This window comes from Delphinapterus leucas, chromosome 17 (genome assembly GCF_059928025.1).
Source record: "Delphinapterus leucas isolate spDelLeu-1000000601 "Yukka" chromosome 17, BTC_Dleu_Yukka2, whole genome shotgun sequence".
Taxonomy (NCBI): domain Eukaryota; kingdom Metazoa; phylum Chordata; class Mammalia; order Artiodactyla; family Monodontidae; genus Delphinapterus; species Delphinapterus leucas.
This window is the reverse complement of record NC_143145.1, coordinates 68,028,110-68,046,536: the sequence shown is the minus strand read 5'-3', so window position 1 is coordinate 68,046,536 and position 18,427 is coordinate 68,028,110. Positions and strand designations below refer to the sequence as shown.

The window sequence follows — 18,427 nt, the reverse complement described above, 5'->3', positions numbered from 1 at the left end:
GTAACGGTTCCCTGCACCCCTCCCCATCGCAGAAACGTCCTTGCCAATGCAACTGCAGTACTCCAAGGTTTTGGGCCATGGGTTTGCTCTCCTCTAGATAGCATTTGGATGGGCACTGCCTATTTTTGCCTCTGTGACTCTTTCTTCTATACTACTTTGGGGGGTGACCAAGTCTTCAGAGGTTTCAATACACTCAATCAGGTTACAAGGAAATCTTGCTATGCTACAGCCATGCTGTCACTTACGATCACTTTATATACATCTGTGCAGTCTCATGGGCTCATTTTAACTCCTGGAGGGCAACCTCATTTCTAAGTTCTTGGGGGACAACTCACCGTGTCACTCATACTCATGGCAATTTAGGTTTCTGGGTACTATGCAGTTATCTACATACACATTCATACACATCCATTGGTATGCTTTTTCTTGTATGTTACGACTTGGCCCTTTGAGTGATAAAGCCATTCTACATGGCTACGTTTTTTCTGTAGTTTTAAACTAAACTATAGAATAATACAGTTTTGAACTAAAAGTAGAAGACTGAACTAAGATGGGAAATATCTGAAAATACCGCCAGCTCCTGAAAAGAGGTAACTTACTATGAAAGCGTTCGAAATATAAGCTATGACAGACATCCTTCTTTCCCCAGGGTTAACAACTTCTATATAAGACACATCCATTCCAAACAAAGGGAACACTTGTATCTGTGATATGTAAATTAAACAAGCAGCCTGACTCAGAAAAAGTACTTGAAAGCCCTTTCAGAAATGTCTATCTGATTTGATCACCCTGTAAATGCAGAGTGGAAAGCATGAGTTATGCTCCCGTGAGAAGATCAATACTCAGTACAGAAAAGGCTTTCTATACAGTTGTCGAAGGAAGTGTTGGCTGCGGGTCAAAGGGGATTGCAGCCGCTGCCCTTAGCTCCTGTCTCAAACAGACCCCTTGTCATCTCGTGCTACTGTGATATATTCATTACTGACAGCTTGCTTATATGAAGCTGTTTTAGCTAGGAAAGGGTGGAATTACATTTTCCCACAATATGTTTTCCCCCCTCAAATGCTTTCACATCATAAAAAGCTTTTAAAACCATTTAGCCTGGAAAACTGAGATGACCTCCCATATCATTTACCTCTTGTTAACACCTAATAGCAAGCTACAGGGACCCTATTCCCCAACAGAATTAACAACAGAATCAAGAAATGACCATCTGCAGACAACAGCAAGTTTGTTTGCTTCCAAAGCAGCTCAAGCCCAGGGCTGCTATGTGAAGCTGCACCGTCTCCTGACTGCTGAGCTGCTCCCAAAAGCTGCACTGCTGGGGAGGAAAAAGATGATCCCCCCTGGGTAGCTGAATCCCCTCCCCAGCTCTCACACCCTAGGACAGGTAGCTGCTAACGTGTGTGAGTTGCCAGAAGAGTGTTTATTCCTACTGCAAAAAATGGAAAATTTCCCTTTCCTAATAAAATACACATGCGTATTAAGTGATTTAAATCCCACCCAGAGGTTTAGAAAGGATGCACACAAAAGAAGACACCCATTATCACTGGTCACCTCCCTCGGAGCTGAACTAGTACAGAAGTCGCTCTGTGGTAACTCAATCAACTCAGCAACGGGACTGGGCCCCTCCCTAAGCTCTCCTCCTAAAAACTGAGTCTTGTTAACATGGCCTTTTACTGTCTTCATTCTTTGCAGAAAAAAAAAAAAATCCTGTCATTTCCTTTTCGTTCTCCCATCCTTTATTATAGCCCCGTTCCTAGCCTTTAGAATACATGGACACTTGGTCTTCTATTCACTGTGACTTACCTTGTTCATGTAGTCACACTAATGCCCTGTGGGTTCCAATATTATGTCACCTTCACTGGAACCAAACAGGTATTGGACACGTGTGTTGTGCAGGGTGCTACTTATCCAGCATGATTAACAGAAACCAATGTGAAAAAACTCTTTACCAAGACAATATAAACGTCGAAACTTAAAATTTAGAACATTTCTTTTAGTCTCTCTTGCCCAGAAATCTGTTGATCCTGCAAATCAACAGGAAGATGCTGTTTCTAAAACAATGGAGAAACATATAATAAAAAGGTGGCGACTGCCATTTTGTTAACACCAGTATATTAAAGGGATGGAAGCAGTCTACTAGGAGACCACTAAGAAGTGAGGTAACTATTGAAACCCACTGTAAATATTTGTTTACTGCTATTCTATAACATCTGAGCCAGATGATCTGGAATGATTTTCTCCTCTTAATCTGTGCAGATTCATCTGTCTTTAAGTAGTATATTTCTTTACGTCCTAACCAAATTCCTTTGAGATGTATTAAAAAAAAAAAGTCGCAGTACTTACTGGCTCTTCTCTTATTGCTAACGTGATGGTTCCAGGTGCTTCTGATTTTGAGGTATCTGTTTTAGCACCTGAGATGGTCCCCAACACACTAACACAATTTCTTAAATACTTCTCTTTTAGATTCCTGTCTTGTTTACTGCTATCAGCTCAAAGTCTGTTGCTGGGGGGTGGGCAGAGGCACCGGGGAAGAAGCCAAATCTCCAGCGCTAACGCTCAGGCTCCAGGCACGTGTTACTCTAAGCTCCCACTTGTTTTGTAGTATTGCTGAAATTCATGGGGCACAGACCTTTGGATTAAAAGGAAAAAAGGAAACCAGAGGCAATGCTCCTACCCCTCCCATCACAGGTCACCTGTCCTACCTGGCTGGTAGAAGTCAGGTGACAGCTCTCGGGCCACAGCTCTCGCGATGTCACACTCCTGGCGGGCGGCCAGAGCAGCCTGGTCGGCGGCGTCAGCTTTGGCTCTTGCGTGCGCGGTCCTACAGGAGCACAAAGGGCGCGTCAGCAGGGGCGGCACCTAGTTAATTACACAGGACGGGCAAACGGTCTACGGGGCAGGCAGGGCGTGGAAAGAAATGCTAACCGTGATCCTCGCCCCACATCTGCAACAGAAAGTTGTGAGACATCAATGAAAATCAAGCGGATGAAATCACCTGTGAATTGCCTCAATCTTTCTTTCAAGGTTAACGGAAGTATAACCAGTTGTATGAAAGTATAACAAGTTCTGCGCAGCTTAAGGCAAAGCCTGGTGTTCAAGACTTAGAGGATGAAATCCCCCGTTGACTTTGGTTGGCGTTCCCCCTCCCCGCCCCCTGACCATGGAGAGTAGAATTAGAACATGTGAATTAATACAGGGCTCATGGATTTAATGTCTATGGTAGAATCAATACAAGGATTTGATTAAGGAAGATCTGCCCAGTGGTGTGCTGGTAAAGTAGCTCTCTGGGGGAAAAAACAGTAAAACTGATTTGTAGCACTGACTGATTTCCGTGGTGTCCACGCTCCCAACGTGGCCAAGTCACCCTATCAGCGTGACTCTGGTGAATGTGTAGTTGGGAACAGACGCACACCATGGGCTCCCCCCGGCCTGTAGGAGCAGGCCCAGTGGTCTGCGGGAAGAATGTGCTCAGGAGGATTCCAAGGAGTCCATTTAGTTGTTCTTTAAGCATGTTTCTTGTGTGAAACCGAAAGCAGGCGGAGAGGTGGAGCGGGAAAGAGGAAAGGGATCTCTTTCTGTCTTCCACCTTCTCCCCGGTCCGTCCTCACCCACTGAAACCGCTTATCTTTCTAGAGGACAAGGGCTAGGGAGAGGGCAGCAGGGATAAGAATGGGGCTCCTTATGGCAAGGCAGGGGGACTGATGTCTGCCTGCCCAGGAAGAGGACATTTGGAGGCTGAGACTTTGGGTCATCCTCTTCCAAAGAAGGAGATCTTATCCAGCTAGTATTTAGACAATTTTCATGGGCACCTGCTTCTTATAATTTTGTGAACTATTTTCTTTTATTAGCGCTAGGCAGGGCTATAGATAACTAGTGGTAAAAGCTTAAGGAGAGTCTAAAAGAGGTGTGCCTGCAGGCCTTTCAGAGACAGCAGGAGAGGAAGTTGGGAAATGACATCATGCCCTAGCTGGTCTTAGGAGAGAAAACCCAGGTGGCATCTGTAGGAGGCCAGCAGACGGGATTCCTGGAACTAGACTGCAGGCAGAAAAGACGGGGAAAAAGGGGTCTCACCTGAGACTGTGGGGCTAACTGGGGGAGGTCCCATTTCACTCCTACTTAGGACCCAGCTGAGCCTGGAGGACTGATGTACTAGAATATAAGTGTAAGGGAGATTTTTTATTTTGGGCATTTTTTAATTTTTAATTTTTGGTGCTCTACTATACTCCCAAGGCACAGAACAATGCCTGGTACATAGTATTTACTGAGGGCCCACTTTATAAATAAAGGAATGGTAAATAAATAAAGGAATGTCCTTTGGAACAGCTGGGTAGTTACTTAAAAATAAATGGATTGACAAAACCACAGAGACAGTAAAAAGACCAGTGATTGCCAAGGGTTCAAGGTGAAAGTGGGTGAGGGATGAACAGGTAGATCTAAAGGGATATTTAGGGGAGTGAAACTATGCTGGATAATCCTCTACTGGGGGATACATGACATGATGCTTTTGTCAAAACCCACTGAACTGTACAACACAAAGAGTGAACCCTACTGTCAAGTATGGACTTTAGAGTTAATACTAACGTTCCACATTGGTTCATCAGTTGTACCAAATGTACCCACTAATGCAAGATGTTAATAACAAGGGTATGGGTGTGGGCAAAGGATGTATATGGAAACTGTACTTTCTCCTCAATTTTTCTGCAAACTTAAAACTGCTCTAAAAAAATAAAGTCTATTAATTAAAAATGAATGAATCAAATTCTAATCATCAAAATGGTCACTTACGAATCTTGGACGATGTTTTAGATGATCTCTGTCTACAGGGTAGGGAGTACAGAGGCAAAATCAAGGGGATAAGAACATATTCCTAAAACACCCAGCTGTGGTAACCCCTGCAAGGGAGCCATCACTGATGACGCTTTAGTCCCATGGTTGTGCTGAGACTCAGTGGATGCCCTCTCTTATGTCCTTTCAGTTTCTCAGAATCTCAGCTCATTTTTTCCCAGAATTATTTTCCATTTTATCTGCTATTCTTAGCTAGAGCCTAATTATGTCTAGGCACCATAATTAATGAAGCCACAGAGTACAGTTATCCTACCCTATAATAAAACCTGATAGCCCTTCGATGATAAACTTACAAAACTCAAGCACCATTTATTCCGAAACAATCACAACCCACCACCACGGAGCGGAATAAAATGGTAGTAGTATTTCCACCGCTTTTGACAACACGCTAAACTGGAGAACAGACAAATGTAGATGAACCTTTCTGCAAATATATTTTGGAAGCACAGCATCAGTGAAGCCTTAACCCTTTACTTTTTTACTTGTTCTTTCCTGTAAGACCAGACGAGGAGGGGGGACTTTTCCATCTAGCACCCCTCCCCGTGTCAGTGCTCCCGCATGGCTGGCACGATGGTCAAAACCACATTCAAGCCTGAAACTACGTATCTGCTCAGGAGATTTTGGTAGCCCTGGACCTGATAACAAGAAGTAGAAGAGAATAGGAAGCCATCTGAGTTTGCTGTCATCAAAAGTGTTGTGCGGGGCTTCCCTGGTGGCGCAGTGGTTGGGAGTCCGCCTGCCGATGCAGGGGACGCGGGTTCGTGTCCCGGTCCGGGAAGATCCCACATGCCACGGAGGGGCTGGGCCCGTGAGCCATGGCCGCTGAGCCTGCGCGTCCGGAGCCTGCGCGTCCGGAGCCTGTGCTCCACAACAGGAGAGGCCACAGCAGTGAGAGGCCCGCATACCGCAAAAAAAAAAAAAAAAAAAAAGTGTTGTGCGGCCAGCCCATTAAAACATCTTGATTTTGCCCAGGCAAAAATCTGGGCTTGACCCTGGTCCACGTTATTCATGTGCTCCAATCCCAGGCTCAGTTCTGGAGCAACACACGACCCCTTTAATCACCCAACGGGTAAGACATGCCATTGTTCATGGCTTGGGGGGAGGGGGGTTTGGGCTAGTCATTCTGGGGAGACCGGTGGAAAAAACTCCAAGTGGATGCCTGGCTGCTACATGTAGCTGGTCACATGGAAAACATACGCACCAACAAGGAGCATGCCTGCGTGCCCAAGAAGCCTTTCATTTGTTCCAAAGACTGCTGACATCCACCAATCTTCAGACCCTCAGGAATCTCCAAATACCATTATCATCATCTATACTTTCTCACATAAAATGCAGCAAAAAGTAAGTGAAAAGCAACATCTTTCAGTTAGGCATCAGTGGTAGACTTTCTTTTAGGGTCCTATTACAAATAAACCAAAATTTTGTAGAGAGTTACTATTTTGGGGTAAAGAGATACAGAGAGGCCTGGGCAACTGGCTAAGCTGGTACAGCAGGTAGGTGACCCCCTCCTGGACATCAGCCCTGCAAAGGTCACTCACAGCTGAAACAGTAAATGTGGAATTTCTTTTTTTTTTTTTTAATTTATTTTATTTATTTATTTTTGGCTGCATTGGGTCTTCGTTGCTGTGCGTGGGCTTTCTCTAGTTGCAGCAAGCGGGGGCTACTCTTTGTTGAGGTGCGTAGGCGGTGACTTCTCTTATTGCAGAGCACAGGCTCTAGGTGCGTGGGCTTCAGTAGTTGTGGCACGTGGGTTCAGTAGTTATGGCTCGTGGGCTCTAGAGCACAGGCTCTGTACTTGTGGCACACGGGCTTAGTTGCTCCGCGGCATGTGGGATCTTCCCAGACCAGGGCTCGAACCCGTATCCCCTGCATTGGCAGGCAGATTCTTAACCACTGCACCACCAGGGAGCCCAATGTGGAATTTCTGAATGGCAGGCATCACCTGTACTTAAGAACTTAACTACAACTTGTTTCTTTCCAATCAGTAATTTGATGAGAATCTGAGTTTCTTTTTTCTTTAGTGACTAAAATGGTGTTTCACGAACTCTCAAGTCACCTTACTCAGAACAAAATGGTCTGGCTTTCCCAGTTTTTCTTAAACATAACAGTGCTTTTAAAAAAAAGAAGCATATAAACAATACACTGAACACGCCCAGCACATAGGCCTACTACTAATAAGGTAGATGCAAGTCCCTTAGACGTCTGTCCCAACTTCTTTCAATCTTTTATATACCTATTCACTGACGTAGCTGATAAAGATTTTCGTCTAGAATGGACAAGGATGTTGCTAAAGGTAAAATTGTATACAATACTTATACTTTTCTATTTCTACTTCTTACATATTTTCTTCCCAACAAAAAACTGCTTCAAAAAATATGCTGATTTTTGATGTCTTTTAAAATTTGTTACTTACTAAGTCAAAGTTAAGTTTCCTGACCTGACTCTGAAAATTTGATGGCAGAGGCTGTCATCTAGTTGGTTCAGGAGCTGTACATGTGATTTGCTTTGATACCCATATATTTAAAGAAAATTCTTAGCAACATTTAAAAACAAGAGCAATTGGACTTCCCGGGTGGTGCAGTGGTTAAGAATCCGCCTGTCAGTGCAGGGGACATGGGTTTGAGCCCTGGTCTGGGAAGATCCCACATACCGCGGATCAACTAAACCCATGCGCCACAACTATTGAGCCTGTGCTCTAGAACCCACGAGCCAAAACTACTGAGCCCGAGAAACACAACTACTGAGCCTGCGAGCCACAACTACAGAGCCTGCGTGCCACAACTACTGAAGCCCACGCACCTAGAGCCCGTGCTCCGCAACAAGAGAAGCCACAGAAATGAGAAGCCCGCGCACCACAACGAAGAGTAGCCCCCGCTCGCCGCAACTAGAGAAAGCCTGCGCGCAGCAATGAAGACACAATGCAGGCAAAAAAAAAAAAAAAAAAAAAAAGAGAGAGCAATTGTACGTAAGACTCCAAACATCAGTGAACGGCAACCCCATTCATCCAGTTGCTCAAGCCCAGACCCTGTGAGTCATCCTGGTTGCCTCCCTTTCTCTCACACACCACATCCACGGTCAGCAAGGCAGCCGGCAGGACCTTCAAAATACACACCCGACCCCGCGTGTCTCCTTCTCATCACTGCTCCTGCCCAGGTCACATCTCACCGGGTTCCTGCAAAGGCTGAACTGATCTCCCTGCTTCTGTCCTTGCAGCCTGCCATTCTATTTCCCTTCTGGTTTTCTTGAAATTGCCTGACAATAACCAAAATCCTTTCCTGGGTTATGGCATCATGTGCAAGAAAATGCCAAAAAATGACCTTAGTTAGCCTTCCTTTTGGACTGTGACATTATTCACTTACGAGAGACCTAGACTGGCAAAAACCAATTATCTTGTGTATACAGTGGGAGCCCTTTTAAAGAAGAAATCAGTCTGTTAAGCAAGGAATACTCTCGATATGAACAAGAACTAGGTGTCTCCACAGCTCTCAGCTAAAAAGCAAAGGCATAATGTCTGAGTTCCTGTGCCGGAAAGAAACTGGTCTCTCAGTATCGATCTGCTTCTCTGGTCAGACCAACCCCACGAGACTCAGCATACACTCCTCCTGCCAGGCACAAACGGCCCCCTCAGCTGCTTCTCCGGACTTCTGACTTTCCATCTCTCACACACATACCTATTCACTGGCACAGCTGAAGAAGATTTTAATCTGCAATGGACAGTGATTCAGCTAAAGCTCAGTAAATGTGGTTTAGGAAGACTACTTCTTGCGGGTCCAATCTTTACGTTTATTAGTTCTTGAATGTTAATTTTCTTCCTACGTTGCTTTTTTGTTTTGTAAAAGACAGCACCTGGAATAATAACTTCAAGACTGTGTTCTTAGGTCCTGGTTAAACACAAGTTACAGCTTCAGCAAACAGTTGTCTTTTTTTGCCAGGGTGGTCCACTGCTTCCTTTTCTAAAAGCATTATCAAGTTATTTAGATATACAATGTAAATTTAGGGGCATGGTATCCCCACTGAAATCTGGTATTTGACCTTTCAAGGGCCCAAACTCTTGCAGAGGTATGACGACACAGGCTTTGAAAGTGTGGGTAGCCAGAGACCAGGCTGAGGCCAGTCTAGTCACAGATGATTCTTGTCTATGAGATCAGAAGTTAAACCACATTACTTTAGCAATCTTAGAGATGCCTTCTTAGAATCATAATTCATACCATGCCCTTGGCCTGTTTTCAAGGGGAGATAGGAGGATGAACCATGATATCCAAGATAGGATATGAACCAAGATTCATGTGAAGAATGTGAAATGCTGTCCATTATGTGTATCACTGTCATGTTCATAAAGATCTGGGCAATACATTCCTCAAAGTTTAGTGTCAGGAAAAATCTGGTCTATGATGATATACTGGCGTGCTTCCTTGCACAATGAGAACTACAATGAGAACTACGTTATCTATCGTTTCTCTTTTTGTTACAGCTACCGGGATACCTGGAGTATAATTATCCTCAATCGTATGTGCATGGTTATCTTCTCTAAAGACATGGCTTTAACATTCCCTGGTCAGAAATGCTACTATGTATGTGACTTATAATGCCCTGAAAATCCTTTTTGGAAACTGGCAGGATATTGAAAGAAATTACTTGTTATACTAAGTTTTCTGAACTTCAGCCCCTCATAGTGTGTGAATGCTTAGGGACATACGTGATAACTTGGGGACATCGGAGCCTACTATGCAGCTTCCTTTACAGAATTTTTTTCTATATTCAGAACATTTTCAAGCTTGGAAAATAAGTCCTCATTCTTAAGTACTTTACAGGCTTTATTCCCTAACATTTTATCAAACTTAATAAGCTTAAAGGCTATATTCTCTGGATAGGCCGGGTCAAAAGCACATTTCTAATCCTCGGCTGGAATATGCCAAATAATTGGCTATCTTCTACTTTATCCTGAGTTTTATAAAACTTATCTAAAATTTACCTTGCCATATAATTTATGTATTTAGAAAAACCTGATGTAAAAACAAATTTAAGGGATGTTTTATTCTTGAAATAATTTTTCGAGGAAAGTCCTTTTAATGAGGGTTATTCTACAGGTCAAAAACATTACCACTAAATAAGACTAAAATTTCATTTTATGAGAGAAAATATTTGCTGATCATATATCTGATAATGGGTTAGTATTCAGATTATATAAAGAACTCTTACAACTTAATAAGAACAACAACAATTAAAAAATAGGCAAAGGGGGCTTCCCTGGTGGCGCAGTGGTTGAGAGTCCGCCTGCCGATGCTGGGGACACGGGTTCGTGCCCGGGTCCGGGAAGATCCCACATGCTGCAGAGTGGCTGGGCCTGCGCGTCCGGAGCCTGTGCTCCACAACGGGAGAGGCCACAACAGTGAGAGGCCCGCATACCGCAAAAAAAAAAAAAAAAGGCAAAGAACCTGAATCGACATTTCTACAAAGGAGATATAAATGGCCAATAAGCACATGAAAAGGTGTTCAACATCACTAACCATAAGGGAAATACAAATCAAAACCATAATGAGATGCTACCTCACACCCACTAGGATGGCTACCGTGAAAAAAATCACCCAGAGAAGCAGCCGCAGAGCACAGGGAGATCAGCTCAGCGCTTTGTGACCACCTAGAAGGGTGGGATAGGGAGGGTGGGAGGGAGACGCAAGAGGGAGGAGATATGGGGATATATGTATAGCTGATTCACTTTGTTGTACAGCAGAAGCTAACACACCATTGTAAAGAAATTATGCTCAAATAAAGATGTTAGAAAAAAAAGAAACCACCCAGAAAGTAATAAGTGTTGACAAGGATGTGGACAACTTGTAAACCTTGTGCACTGCTGGTGGGGATGCAAAATGGTACAGCTGCTGTAGAAAACAGTATGGTGATCCCCGCAAAATTAAAAACAGAATTACCACATGATCCACCAATTCAACCCCTAGGTATATACCGCCTAAAATTGAAAGCAGGGTCTCAGAGAGATATCTGTACCACCATGTTCATAGTGGCATTATTCCCAATAGCCCAAAGGCAGAAACAACCCAAGCGTCCATCAATGAAAGAATGGATAGACAAAATGTGGCCTAAACATACATGGAATGTTATTTAGCCTTGAAAAGGAAGGAAATTCTGATGCGTGCTACATCATGGATGAACCTTATGCTAAGTGAAATAAGCCTGTCACAAAAGGACAAACATTGTATGATTCCATTCATAGGAGGAACCTAGAACAGTCAAATTCCTAGAGTCAGAAAGTAGAAGGGTGGTTGTCAGAGGCTGGGAGGAGGGAGAACAGAGAGTTGTTATTTAATGGGTATAGAGTTTTAGTTCTGCAAGATGAAAAAGTTCTGGAGATTGGCTGCAGAACTATGTGAATGCACTTAACACGACGCAGCTGTACACTTAAAAATGGTTTAGGATGGCAAATTTTGTTATGTCTATTTTACAATTAAAAATTAAAAAAAAATCACCCATGAACAAGTATTTCTAGAACATCCTATGTGTCCAGAGGAAGTGAGGAGAAAAGACCAAAGGTTGGGCTCTCAGACGAGAAATTGCTTCACTAATCCCAGCCAGGGTAAGCTAAGTCTAGTGAGGGGAATGGCGGTAAGAAAAGGAAGAGCCGAAGGACACTTTAAGGAAAAAAGTGTCAGAACTTTGAAACACGAGGGCAGCCTCCACATCTGTTTTTCCAGCTCTTAACGTAAAGCCTGGCCCAGAGGCTGTCCTCAACAAATATTGGTGGAATAAATACATAGGTAAGAAGGAGAGAAACATAAAAGCTAACCCCAAGGTTGCTAACTTGGTGTCCAGGTGAATGGCTTTACTACAGAGAGAAATTGTACAGGTGGGAAGGAGAGACAGTTTGAAGGTGATGACAAGCTCAGTTTTAGACAAGTAGGATTTTACACGACACAAGCATTGCGATTTGGAAATACAGGGCTGCAGTGCAAAGTTAAGGGTCAAGGTTAGCAACAGGAATGTGGGCATCGTGATCACAGACGATGAACTCACAGAAGATCGATGAGCCCATCAAATACGTAAGTTCTTGGATACATTGTTCTTGGATAAATCCTGTGCTCCTCTTAGGAGTTAAGCGGGCCAGATCTGAATTTGTCTGTTCTCTAGGGGAGCTGCACTGATCGGCTGATTTTGGGGCAGTTAGAATTAACAAGTGCAGTTAAGAGTCTGAGAGAGGGATCGTTTGTCAATCCTGTGATGTGCTGGAGAAAGTGAGGGCTGAGAAGAGGCTGCTGAATTTGATGAGAACCTCCGGGAGGGCAGTTCTGACAAGAAGGCCACTGTAGAAGCCAGACTGAAGGGGGTCGGTGAGGAAGGAACAGAGGAAATACAGGAAGCAGGTGTGGGCCACATGCTGAAGGAGGAAATTTGGACAGTAACCGGGAGGATTAGCTGGGCCAAGGGAAAAAGACACTTTACTTGTATCGGTAAGAGCTGATCCTGTTGGAAGGTGGGAAGAAAGATGCTCAGAGAACAGAAGAAAATGAAGGAGCTTTGAGAAGGGAACAACCATTGGAGTCGGGTCCTAGATGAAGCAAAAGAAAGGAAACAGGAAAAAAAACATAAGGACAGTGAATGGGTTGATCCAATCTTTTAAAATTATTTAAAAGATTCTAAGCTTGAAAGAGACAGAGAGTACTTTGGGCTTTGGAAACCAGACAGACCTGGGTTTACACCCCAGTTTATCACATCCTGGCTGTGTCACTTTTGCCTCAGTTTCCTTACCTGTAAAATAGGGATAATATTACCTTGTAGAGATGCTCTGGATCAGAAGTGATTTATATGAAGTACTGAGTACTAATGTAGAGAGAGTATTTAGTTGACAAATGGCCATTACTAGTCCTTGGCTGAAATTTAGGGCTGGTAGGGAAAACCTGGGTGCTTAAAGAGGTGAGGATTTGGAATCAGCACTGCACAAACGTTCTAAGGAATGGAAGAAAGGGAAACTGGAATTGCTGAACAGCACTGGGAAGACCTGATCTCAGGCCAACATGATTCAGCATCTTCCTCTGGCAGGGGTCCCTTTTCTGAGAGAAGCAAAGAAGGAAGAAGGGGCCATTGATGCAGGGTAGAGATCTGAGCAAGGAGGATGGGAATGTACCCATCACAGAGCTTTGGGTAGGAGGAAGGGCACAAAGCCAGTGATAGACGCTGGACCAGATGAAATACAAAGGGTTAAGTTAGGATCCAGTGAACAATGTGAAGTGAATCTGATGACTGTAAAGTCATATAAACGCAGACTATTATTACAGTTATTACCGTTTTAGGTGCTTTTTAATTGCTTGAAATAAGGCTTCTTTCCTATGGCAAATCTCATAGAAATGGCCTATTCTGAGTAAATCTGGCTTACTACTAAAGGGTGTATCTTTAGTTCAAGTTATCAGCCAGCAGCCTTTTGGTAACAAAAGGCAGGTCAAATTATTTCAAAATGGATGCATATTCTATAAAACGAAATTAGATGTAATCATGGCTACGTTTCTTTTTAGTGCTGTAACAGAAACATCTGGATGTGCCTAAAAAGAACTTCACAACCTTCGGGATCTGGGTTGTGATGAGAATTGACGAGAATTGTCAGGTCAAGGCTGTTTTTATTTCCATGTCAGTGCTGTTATGCATTTTGTCCTTTACCAATGGTCACTGTGGCGAAAGATTAAAGTATGACTAAGAGCAATGTAAGACTACCTAGTGGTCGAAACACATGATGGCAACCAGCAGTGTTCAGCCGAGGGACTGATGGACTCCAGTGACTGGGTCACGGACAGACCTAACTTCCGCTTTACTGCAGCAGATGCCCAGTGGATGCGCACTTGGTGGTGCTAAAACAATCCCATTTCATAAATGCTTAAACATTAAAACAAATAAGCAGACATCATTCATGCCTTTAAAATGACATAAACCACGGAGAACTCCTAGTTGAAACAGCCTCTTAGGTATTAAAATATCCATTTTGTAAATTACCTAAAATGGCTCTCCTGAGATCCCAAATCTACCAGTTACCACTTCACTTTGATCTGTCTAGACCTGCCAAGATAGTGAACAACAAAGGCATCCATTCCTCTCCTGGGCATGCGATGCTGAATGGTATGAACGTGAACTTGCTTGGGACTGGCTTCCGCAAAGCCATTCTGCATCTGAAGCTTTATCATATTCAACATACGTTAAGTTGTTGAGTTTATAACAGGACTGCTTTGCGAGGAAAGCCAAGATAGTAGGGGTACAGTTATTCTCTCAGCAAACCAGTTTTATTCACTTCATGTTTCCTTGTAGGAACTGTAATTCAGTGACTCCACTTATTTCACACCTGGTCCGTGACAATGACTCGTTCCATAGTTCAATTAAGAAGTCCTTGACTGCTTTCACTTTAAATCTTTAGTCTTTTGCTGCCACAGATGTTGGGGACACCAATATAACGAGCACAAAGGATTTGCTCTGATTTACGTTAACCCTCTGGATTTGAGGAAGGGACTCTTGCAAGTTCTGCTTTACCAGACAAATTAAAAAGCACAATTAGAGCTAGACAAGCCTCGGAGAGTCTACGAGGTCCCTCTCCTGGGGTCAGATAAGTACTATCCCTTCTGTAGGGATTTAAGACTCAGAGAAACCAAGGAACATATTCAGTCACACAGCAATTCAGTGGGATGAATGGGCAGAAGCCAGGTCTCCTAACCTTTAGGGCAAAGCTGGCTAACTATGCTGTCTACCGTCTGCAGATTTTGTTTTAGCAAATGTTCTGTGATTTATTTCATCTTCTAGTTATAAACTTTTCTTTCTGCTATAAATATTCCTTCATAACCATAGTTCTGTCTTCTTATATTCATGCTTTCACCTTATTGAGTCTGCAGCCCTCCTTATTTCTCTATTCAGTTATCTTTAATATTAATAGACTTTTAACTTCCACTGAAAAATGCAAATGTTGGGCTTTCTTTTCCTACATATTTTTAAAACCAGTTTTGGCTGACTTTCAAATGAAATACAGCTTAGAAAACATCTTACTAAAGACTATTGGGAAGATGTGGTTTTCATCAAGGTTATTCTTTCGCGGGAACATTTTAGGTGGCGTTAAAAATACTGCAGATTCATCTAAATCATAGTTGCCTTCCCCAAATCACCAAATTAGTAATTAACGCCTCCAGGTTTAAAAGGAAATATCAGAAGATCATCCAGTTCTTCCTGAATCCTTAAAAAGTTGTCTTCTTTTTCCTCATGAGAATCTTAAAAAATTCCTTGTGATTTTTATCTGTTTTTAAGCATTTGCTGTGTTAAACTGAGAACAGAAAATGTTCACCCCATACTCAATGTATAAGATAATAGCTTACCCAAGGACGCTGAGAAAAATGGAGGCTGAGACAAATATATAAGCCAGGATGAGTGGTTTTCTGTTTAGTACGTTTCAGTAACACTTGGTACAATTTGAAGGGAGGGGGGCAAAGGCAGTTTTGAAGATGAACACATGTATGTTGAGATAAAAATGTGTGCTTCTCCTTCGTTAGAGATGGTGCTGGAAATGCAAGGCAGAATTCAAATAAAATAAGTAAAAGAATCATGTTAAATTCCTGCTCAAATAATAGGAGTCTTCTCTTTCAGCTCTGATAGACTGCCAATGACCTGCTTCAATACTATTATACATCCTTATGGCACTTATAATATTCCAATACTTGGAATATTCTTGACCAGGAGCCTGTCGCTGGCTTGAGTTTCTATTCTAGAAACACTCTGATGAACTTCTAACCTTTATTTTTTTTCAGAGTGGAATTAATTGCCTCGGGGGCCTGGGGTGCAATGCCATGCCCGTCGCTGGGATGGATAAACTGCTGCAGCCACTGGGGAATGTGGGGTGTGCCTTCCTGGACTCCATTCCTTAGTGACAAATGCACTGACCCAAACGGAACTACCCCTTACCAGTCTGAGATTCAGACCAACTCCAAAGAATGTCAAGAAGAATTCCAGGCACAGAGGGAATGCTGCACATCCCAAGAACAAGGCAGAAATTCAGGCTCTGATTGGCACTTAGGAAGGGGTTTCCTTTGAGGACCAAGAATTCAAAATCTACTGACTACCATCTTGTAATGGGGAAAGCAGACTGAACTCTGGAGGGACAGGAAGAGTTACCTGCCGAACCCCAAAGTCTGCCCACCGCCTGGTTGAAAGTTGCCCAGTGTTAGCATAAAGGTCCAGGGCCTTCCCTGCTGCTTTGCTGGTCTCTGACAGCTGCTCTAAAGGTCTCCAGGTTTACCTTGCAGCATGGGCTATACTTCCCAAGTTAGATTACCTGCATGTGCTAAGTTTCAGGCAATGGCAGGAGTACTGGAGGTAGTTCTTTTTTCCCTTTCAATAGAATCACAGTATCTACTGGAATGACAACAGACTTGATAACAAAAGGATGTGCCCTTGTCGTATGGCTGCTTGGGAGTAGCAATGTTAAAAATCCACTTGTACTGAAGGCAGAGAACCTCAGAGCCATGAGAAGCTCTGGAGGATTCTGGTGGAAACGTGTAACATATATTTATAATTGGACCAATTATATACATAATTATATATATATAATTGCACTATTATAATTGCAGTCCCAAATGGACTGCAATGGACACAGTGGAGGATGATACTTCCCATTCTTCACTCTGCTCTGGAATGAATGAGATGGGGCACAGAAAGCCCTCTTTATAGCTTCATATGGAGTCCCTTTGGGTCGACCAGTTACCCTGAAAACGTACAGGCCATCAAAGAGAGGAGAAGCCTATGAGAGCCAGTCATCAAGTCCAGAACAAGCCCATTATGAAGAGGCCTCCATTCCTTTTGGAGGATGTGGGAACCCCTCCGCCCTGCAGACAGGGCTTCTCCCAAGGAAGAACTGGAATGCCCTGGAAAATGGCATTTGTTCCACAGAGTGGGAGGTTAAGGAGCCTCTTTCCATGCAAGACAAGGAAGTTGGAAGCTGGTGAGCGGCTTGCTGCTCCACCTCTCTGCTGTTAGGAGCTTTTACTGATATTATTAACGTCCTGCTGTCCCTTGTCTTTCTACTGACATGTCCCTGTGGGTTTCAGATCACTTGTGAATTTGTGTTCTCTAAAATAACCACCCCTGGCCTGTCTCCTTTCACTGCTGTCCAAATTGTCATTTCATGATCAACTCCTAATGTCCACTACCTCAAACAAAACCTCAATGTACTTAGTGATTGACAAACGTCCAGAAATACTTTCAAATTATTTGCTACTCTGGGCAGCACACATAAGTCTACTTAATTCTAAGTCCCATGGTCATTTTTCTTCCCCTACTTACTATATTTATATTGCCCACATCACCATCCTGCTCTGACCTCTCTGTAGTTCTGGGGGTGAAATTCAAGCTTTTTTCCCCTTAAATTTCCCTCTGGCAGATGATCGCTGTTGGCATCAGCTAATTGTAAATACGGAACTCCTCTGCAATGTTTTTCTGAGACATCACAGCCACAGCAACTCAAATGACTAAGCCTGCATGGAAAAGTGAAATTAAAAAGGTTCTCACGCTGGTCTGAGAGAGGCCTCTGTCACACCCTGAGCTCTGAGACACTATAGTAAATCACTGTAAGTAACACATTTTAATATGAGAAATAACTTCTTGCGATTTAATTGTTAAAATACCTTTTCCAGGAATCCAAATCGGAAAAGAAGAAGTAAAACTGTCACTGTTTGCAGATGACATGATACTATACATAGAGAATCCTAACGACGCTACCAGGAAACAACTAGAGCTAATCAATGAATTTGGTAAAGTAGCAGGATACAAAATTAATGCAAAGAAATCTCTTGCATTCCCATACATTAATGATAAAAATTCTGAAAGAGAAGTTAAGGAAACACTCCAATTTACCACTGCAACAAAAAGAATAAAATATCTAGGAATAAACCTACCTAAGGAGACAAAAGACCTGTATGTAGAAAACTGTAAGACACTGATGAAAGAAATTAAAGATGATACAAAGAGATGGAGAGATATACCATGTTCTTGGATTGGAAGAATCAACATTGTGAAAATGAGTATACTACCCAAAGCAATCTACAGCCGTAATGCAATCCCTATCAAGCTACCAATGGCATTTTTCACAGAACTAGAACAAAAAACTGCACAATTTGTATGGAAACACAAAAGACCCTGAATAGCCAAAGCAATCTTGAGAAAGAAAAACAGAGCCAGAGAAATCAGGCTCCCTGACTTCAGACTATACTACAAAGCTACAGTAATCAAGACAATATGGTACTGGCACAAAAACAGAAATTTGGCTCAATGGAACAGGACAGAAAGCCCAGCAATAAAACCATGCACATATGGTCACCTTAGCTTTGATAAAGGAGGCAAGAACATACAATGGAGAAAAGACAGTCTCCTCAATAAGTGGTGCTGGGAAAACTGGACAGCTACATGGAAAAGAATGAAATTAGAACACTTCCTAACACCATACACAAAAATAAGCTCAGAATGGATCAAAGACCTAAATGTAAGGCCAGACACTATCAAACTCTTAAAGGAAAACATAGGCAGAACACTCTGACATAAATCACAGCAAGATCCT

The 18,427-nt window shown here is 42.9% G+C and overlaps 1 protein-coding gene across 3 annotated transcripts in view; it reads right to left on the bottom strand.

The window, feature by feature from the left end:
- JPH1 (junctophilin 1) overlaps positions 1-18,427 on the bottom strand; it is a 79,381-nt gene that overhangs the window by 17,024 nt on the left and 43,930 nt on the right. For all 3 annotated transcript variants that reach the window (XM_089898565.1, XM_022595221.3, XM_022595220.3), the window contains exon 3: positions 2,706-2,824. In XM_089898565.1, coding sequence (XP_089754691.1) covers positions 2,706-2,824 — 119 coding nt within the window. The remainder of the gene's footprint in view (positions 1-2,705; positions 2,825-18,427) is intronic.